Below are 7,500 nucleotides of genomic sequence, written 5' to 3' on the forward strand. Positions count from 1 at the left end.
GGAGACAACTGCTGTCCCAACTATCAGGACTAGATTTTTTTTTGATTTAAAAAAAAATTAAAGTGGAGAGTGTCTTGCCCCAAGTTAATCCCCACTCTCTGTGCCAAGAGGGTTTTCAGGACAGTCGGCGTTGGGGATGGTTCCCCAAAGGCCAACTAGCCCCCCCCCCAAGGTTGCAGCACTCAGAGCCAGTGCAATCTTGCCTCCCCAGTTTGAATGCCTTAGTCCTTCGCAAAAGACTGAGCTGTCGGTGACTTCCCACATGTAATGGAGAAACCATTAGATCATACAGCTCTCACGTTGCTGTTGGCCCCGTATAGGCAGCCATATTCCGTTTTCAGGGGGTGCCGATGAGATGTGGCGTAGGGTTTGTGTGTGTGTTTGTTGGAGTGCGGCGACTCCTCCTCCATGAGAAAGTGAAAGTGAAAGTGGAAAATGTTTTGTGACTGTTTGCAGCCTCCCTGTTGAAGGGTCTCCGTCACGCCAACATCGTCACGCTGCATGACATCATCCACACCAAGGAGACCCTCACGTTTGTCTTTGAATACGTGGTGGGTATCGGTCGGGGTCATGGATGGTGTGTGGGGGGTGTGGGGGGAGAGAGATGGGTGGTGGTGGCGGTGGTGGTGTTTGTTTGTGGGATGGTGGTGGTAGGGGTTGGAATGAATGGGGGGTATGATGAGTGTGGGTGACAGCCCTTCACTGACAACCTGACCTGAAAGCTCTTGTCTTATCTCAGTGAGATGACAGCCCTTCACTGACATCCTGACCTGTAAGCTCTTGTCTTACCTCAGTGAGATGACAGCCCTTCACTGACATCCTGACCTGTAAGTGTCTGTCTTATCTCAGTGAGATAATAGCCTTCCACTGACATCCTGACCTGTAAGCTGTCTTATCTCAGTGAGGTGACAACCCTCCACTGACATCCTGACCTGTACTTATCTCAGTGAGATGACAGCCCTCCACTGACATCCTGACCTGTAAGCTGTCTTAGTGAGATGAGAGCCCTCCACTGACATCCTGACCTGTAAGCTGTCTTAGTGAGATGAGAGCCCTCCACTGACATCCTGACCTGTAATCTGTCTTATCTCAGTGAGATAATAGCCCTTCACTGACATCCTGACCTGTAAGCTGTCTTATCTCAGTGAGGTGACAACCCTCCACTGACATCCTGACCTGTAAGCTGTCTTAGTGAGATGAGAGCCCTCCACTGACATCCTGACCTGTAATCTGTCTTATCTCAGTGAGATAATAGCCCTTCACTGACATCCTGACCTGTAAGCTGTCTTATCTCAGTGAGATAATAGCCCTTCACTGACATCCTGACTTGTAAGCTCTTATCTTATCTCAGTGAGATGACAGCCCTTCACTGACATCCTGACCTGTAAGCTCTTGTCTTATCTCACTGTGGTGGCAGCCCTTCACTGACAAGTATACTAGTATATCAATCTAGGGTTTGAATTTATTTGATATTTTACACAACACCCATTCAAGCAGTGATAATTAAATCAATGTTTATTTCTGTTCCAGCACACAGATTTAAGTCAGTATTTAGAAAGGCACCCTGGCGGTCTCCATCCTTTCAATGTTAAGGTAGGTCCTGTATTGGCTTTTGTGTGTCATGTGCTGTGTGTGTGTGTGTAAACTTTACTGAACATTTTGTGTGTGTGTGTGTGTGTGTGTGTGTGTGAAGTTTAATGAACAGTTTGTGTGTGTGTGTGTGTGTGTGTGTGTGTGTGTGTGCATGCACATTATCCTGCTTGTGTGGGTATGCTTATGTTCCCTTAATGTGGTTCATTTTTATTCTTGTTTTATTTCCATCTTATGCCTTCTACTTATCTGTCATATTTATCATATTTTAATGTGTTTCCTTATTTGCTTAATTCGTTTTTATCCACCAATCTCTCTCTCTCTGTCTGTGCTGTTTTGTTTGTTTTTATGTTAAAGGATTATTCTGATGTGTCCCATGCCAATAGGACTGTAAAACATTTTTCAGTTTCAGTTTCAGTTTCTTCTTTCTCTCTCTCTTTCTCGTCAAATATAACAAGCATCGGAAGTGTAAATGTTAAGCAATGTGTTTTTGAAAAGTGTTTGTGTGATTGATATAATTGTGACTTACCCCTTCAGTAAGGGGCTTAGGCCTAAATCTGAATAAACAATTTTGTATTCGTATTCGTATTCTCTCTCTCTCTCTCTCTCTCTCTCTCTGTACATTGACCTGGATTTTGATGAACAATATCAAAATGATCTTTTTTCTTTTTTGATTCATAGTCTGCAATGTGTTATTATATTGTGCAGATTTTATATGTGTATTTCCCCCCCATTTACATTAATAGACTGGACACATTTCTTGAGCATTTTTAACAAAACTTAACCATTAACCAAGTCGTTTTGGATTTGTTCAGAAGTTGAAGGGAGGCAACTCATATTAGAGGCTCAGAACTTTGGGCTTCAAAAATGTCTGTGGCTTGTGTGTGTGTGTTTGCATTTATGATTGTGTGTGTGCATGTGTGTGTGTGTGTGTGAGAGAGAGAGAGGAAGTCTGTGCAATTAACTGGTTGTTTTTTTTTCATGGTGAGTTTCCTCATTATTGATATTTACCTGTTTTGATTAAGAGGTTATTTCATTTCTCTTTACAGTTGTTTCTGTTCCAATTGTTACGGGGTTTGGGCTACTGCCACGTCAGAAGAATATTGCACAGGTAAAGATGACTGCAGTTAACATATGCGCGCACACTCGCGCACACACACACACACACACACACACACACACACACACACACGCACACACACACACACACACACCTTAGCTAGTTTGCAGCTTACATTGTTTTAGTTTTCACTGCTCTGCATATGGATTTTTTGTGGGGGGGTGGAAAGGATGTAAATTCACACCATGTAAATAGATATTGAACTGACGAACACACACACACACACAGACACACACACACACACACACATACATACACACACAGGTAGACACACTCGCACACGCACACACACACACACACATAAAGATGGATTATTGTTTTCTTACCATTGTGGTTGATGTGTGTGTGTGTGTGTGTGTGTGTGTGTGTGTGTGTGTGTGTGTGTGTGTGTGTTTATACCCTCATATGTGTGTGCAGAGATCTGAAGCCGCAGAATCTGTTGATCAGTGAAATTGGAGAACTGAAACTGGCTGACTTTGGTGAGTTGCTCAACACTGTGTGTTGTCTGCCTGTCACAAGATGATTATGTTGGTTGTATGTATGTATGTATGTATGTATGTATGACAATCAGTCGTGTCCGCTATGACCACCAGAACAGCAGAAGAGGCATCTGTTGTCTTGACTGTCTGGGTCAGAATTTGATTATAGTGGAGAGTGTCTTGCCCAAGTTAATCCCCCACTCTCTAGGCCAAGAGGGTTTTAGGACAGTCAGCGTTGGGATGGTTCCCCAAAGACCACCTAGCCCACAAGGCTGCAGCACTCAGAAGCAGTGCAATTTTTCCTCCTAGTTTGAGAGTCAGAGCCCTTCACAAAAGACTCAGCTGTAGACAATATCCCATTGCAGTGGAGAAACCGTTGATGTACAACTCTCACTTTGCTGTTGGCCCAACAGTAAGCTTACTTTGTTGTGTTCACTGGCAAACTCACACACGCACACACAAACCCATGCTTGCAGGTATCGGAGCTGTCAGCTAGTGGTAAACTTCTTGACCTGGAAGCAAGTGACCACAAGTTCGTTGTTGTCTTGTTGGTCATTTATCAGATGGATTCCCCCGTCTTCCTTGATGAAGGCAGCAGTACGTTGCAGGTCCTCCAGTCCTCCGTAGAGCTTCCGGGCCGCTGGGATCGGGTCGGGCCAGGTTTTCTCTCGGAGCGCTTGGTGGAGCGGGCAGGACTTCCGCAGATGTTTTGTTGTCTGGCTGCCTGTTCTGCAGGGGCACTGCTCTGTGTCACCGATACGGAGTTTCGTGTATAGGTGGTGTTTCAGGCGGTTGTGGCCTGTCCTGAGCCTGAAAATGTGCTACCTGCTCTCGACGAGTCAGCAGGTAGTACGGGTCTGCTCTGTTGTAGCGTGGATGCTGCTGCTTCTACTTGTTCTGCAGCTTGGCTTTAACTCTCTCCATACGAATGGTGAAAGAGTCGACGTTAACTGCGTTTCACCCCAATTACCATTATCAAAATCTTGCAAGTGGAAGGCTCAGAGTAGCTGGTAGACCTGTCCATCTGTTCTTTCGTAGTGTCTTCCTGTGCCAGGGAGTCAGCAGAGTGACCACAGGTTCAAGTCTCTGGAGTTTTGCTTGCCCCTCTGTTGGACCTTGAGTGGCGGTCTAGGTGCTAGTCCTTTGGACGAGACAGTAAATTGAGGTCCCATGTGCAGTGTGCACTTTGTGCATGTAAAAGAACCCAGAGCACAAAAGGCTTGTGCTGAAAACTCAACTTTGGTAGTGAAATGAATATGCTTGTAGACAGAAAAAAGAGAGAAAAAAAAAGAAAAAAATGTTTGATTTGCCGCGCCTGATGTAATTTCTCTCAATGAGATAATAAAGTTATTCTTATTTTATCTTATTTCATCTTACCTTACCTTACCTTAACTTACCTCGTTTCTCTATGTTGTGGAGGTCAGGGTTGTGTCTTACCTTACCTTACCTTACCTTACCTTGTCTCTCAATGTTGTAGTGGTCAGGGTTGTGTCTTACCTTACCTTACCTTACCTTACCTTACCATACCTTACCTCGTCTCTCTATGTTGTGGTGGTCAGGGTTGTGTCTTACCTTACCTTACCTTACCTTACCTTACCTTACCTTACCTTACCTCATCTCTCTGTGTTGTGGTGGTCAGGGTTGTGTCTTACCTTACCTTACCTTACCTCATCTCTCTGTGTTGTGGTGGTCAGGGTTGTGTCTTACCTTACCTTACCTTACCTTACCTTACCTTACCTTACCTTACCTTACCTTACCTTACCTCGTCTCTCTATGTTGTGGTGGTCAGGGTTGTGTCTTACCTTACTTTACCTTACCTTACCTTACCTTACCTTACTTTACCTTACCTTACCCCTCTGTGTTGCAGCAGTCAGTTTTGTACCTTACCTTACTTTACCTTACCTTACCTTACTTTACCTTACCTTTCTGATCTTATCTAAGGTATCTTACCTGACCTGACCTGACCTGACTTGACCTTAACTTACCTTACCTTACCGTACCTTTCCTTTATCTCTAGCTTACCTTTCTTATGTTATCTAAGGTATCTTACCTTACCTTACCTTACCTTACCTTACCTTACCTGTGTTGCGGCGGTCAGGGTTGGCACGAGCCAAGTCCATCCCCAGCCACACGTACTCCCACGAGGTGGTCACACTGTGGTACAGACCCCCGGACATTCTGCTGGGGTCGACGCAGTACTCCACGTCCCTGGACATGTGGTCAGTTTCTTGGGGGGGTGTTGGGCGTTGTGGGGGGGTGGGGGGGCTAGGGGGTGAGAGGGCGTGGTTGAGTTGGTGGGAGAGGTGTGTGTGCGGAGGTTTTTGGGGTGGGGATTGGGGTGTGTGGGGGAGGGGGTGGGGGGGTGGGGGTGGGGGTCAGCATGTGTGTGTGTGTGTGTGTGTCTAAGTGTGTGTGGTGTGTTTGTGTTGGGTGTGTGGGTGGGTGTGTATTTGTGTGTGTGTGTGTGTGTGTGTGTGCTTGCATGATCGTGCATGTGTGTGATTGTGTGTGTGACAGAAAGCGTGTGCATGCAAGAGAGAGAGAGAGAGAGAAAGAGAAGATGTTTTCTGCATCACCAGCCTTTTTGTCAACAGATATACGTATGAAAAAAAAAAAAAAATATATATATATATCCCCAAGCACCCCCACTCCTCACCACCCCCCTCCACCCCACCCCACCCCACACAAAAAGAAACACATGCCAGAGTACATTCACTCACGGTACCTCCATTGAACAACCACCCACCCACAACAGTGCCTTCTGGAAGACACATCCCTGCAACAAAAACTCACACACACACACACACACACACACAAATGCATGCATCCCTGCTTCACAAACTACAAAAGCAAACAGCCTCCTCCTCCACAATCAAACACTGCATTTGGAAACCAGACCACACCGGCACCAGCAGAAAGACTGAAGCCGGCGCCTTTGTGTTGCAGGGGTGTGGGCTGTATCTTCACAGAGATGGTCTCTGGGCAGGCCACGTTCCCTGGCATGAAGGATTCCTTTGACCAGCTGGAGAAAATCTTCAAGGTAGGGTGTGTGCACATGGACGTGATCTGATGCTGTGTGAGTTTTCTGGAAGTGGTGGAAAATAACACTGATGATTTGTAAGGAGAAGACAAAGAAGAAGAAGGAGGAGGAGTATGTATGTGTGTGTTTGTGTGTGTGTGTGTGTGTGTGTGTGTGTGTGTGTGTGTGCGTGTGTGTGTGTTAGATAATGAGCATAATTTGATGAAATTTGATTAAAAAGAAAAAAAAAAAAACAGACAAAAAACGATGACAACTTGAGAGAAAGGACGAGAGCGGGATTTGAACTCACACCCCCACAGACTCACTGTATTGGCTGATGAGCATCTTAACCATTCTGCCACCCTCCTATCTTAACTTATTATGGCAAGTTGGTATGTGATGGACCGTTATGAGGAGTGATGGCCTAGAGGTCATTTTCCATCTTCAACCCAGCAACTTGGAATTCTCTGCCTATTGCTCTCAGACAAACAACTCATCTATCTGCCTTTAAAACAAATCTTAAAACTTATCTCTTTAAAAAAAACAACTTGTCATAACTCAAATAGTGCTGTTGTCCCAGGCCCATGGCAATGTGAGTGTGTGTGATAGGAGAGTAGAGAGAATGGGGGTGGGTAGATGGATGGTGGTGGTGTGGTTCGAAAGGGAGAATGACCTGATTTTTACCCCTTTTACCTTTTCTATCCAAAATTTTATTTTACAATTTTTACAAAATCTGTGGCATGCAGGTTACAATTATGTTCCTTTTTACATGCATGTATTTTAAGTGAAAACAGCTGTCATCTCAGCCGTTTAATCATGTGTGTGTCTGTGCGTGTGTGTTAGTGTGAGTGTTGGAGTGTAACAGTTGTAGTATTGATAGTATGTTACTTTGTGAGTTTTATGGATTGTGTTTTTATAATGTTAATGATTCTGTGTTATGTTTCTACTTCTACTACTTTTTGTATGCTTTCTTGTTTCACTTTAGGTACTGGATTGTAAAGCGCTTAGAGCTTGCTTATGCTTGTATTACAGCGCATATAGAAATAAATTATTTGTATTTGTTTTTGTTTTTGTATTTGTATTTTTTTTTATCACAACAGATTTCTCTGTGTGAAATTCGGGCTGCTCTCCTCAGGGAGAGCACGTCGCTACACTACAGCGCCACCCATTTTTTTTGTATTTTTTCCTGCGTGCAGTTTTATTTGTTTTTCCTATCGAAGTGGACTTTTCTACAGAATTTTGCCAGGAACAACCCTTTTGTTGCCGTGGGTTCTTTTACGTCCGCTAGGTGC

At 44.6% G+C, this 7,500-nt stretch overlaps 1 protein-coding gene across 1 annotated transcript in view; it reads left to right on the plus strand.

Moving 5' to 3' along the window:
* Positions 1 to 7,500, plus strand: part of LOC143292130 (cyclin-dependent kinase 14-like) — a 75,854-nt gene that overhangs the window by 62,266 nt on the left and 6,088 nt on the right. The window contains exons 8-13 of the mRNA XM_076602319.1: positions 457 to 551; positions 1,531 to 1,593; positions 2,640 to 2,701; positions 3,128 to 3,189; positions 5,288 to 5,408; positions 6,136 to 6,229. Of these exons, the coding sequence (XP_076458434.1) occupies positions 457 to 551; positions 1,531 to 1,593; positions 2,640 to 2,701; positions 3,128 to 3,189; positions 5,288 to 5,408; positions 6,136 to 6,229 (497 nt within the window). The remainder of the gene's footprint in view (positions 1 to 456; positions 552 to 1,530; positions 1,594 to 2,639; positions 2,702 to 3,127; positions 3,190 to 5,287; positions 5,409 to 6,135; positions 6,230 to 7,500) is intronic.

This window comes from Babylonia areolata, chromosome 18, assembly GCF_041734735.1.
Source record: "Babylonia areolata isolate BAREFJ2019XMU chromosome 18, ASM4173473v1, whole genome shotgun sequence".
Taxonomy (NCBI): domain Eukaryota; kingdom Metazoa; phylum Mollusca; class Gastropoda; order Neogastropoda; family Buccinidae; genus Babylonia; species Babylonia areolata.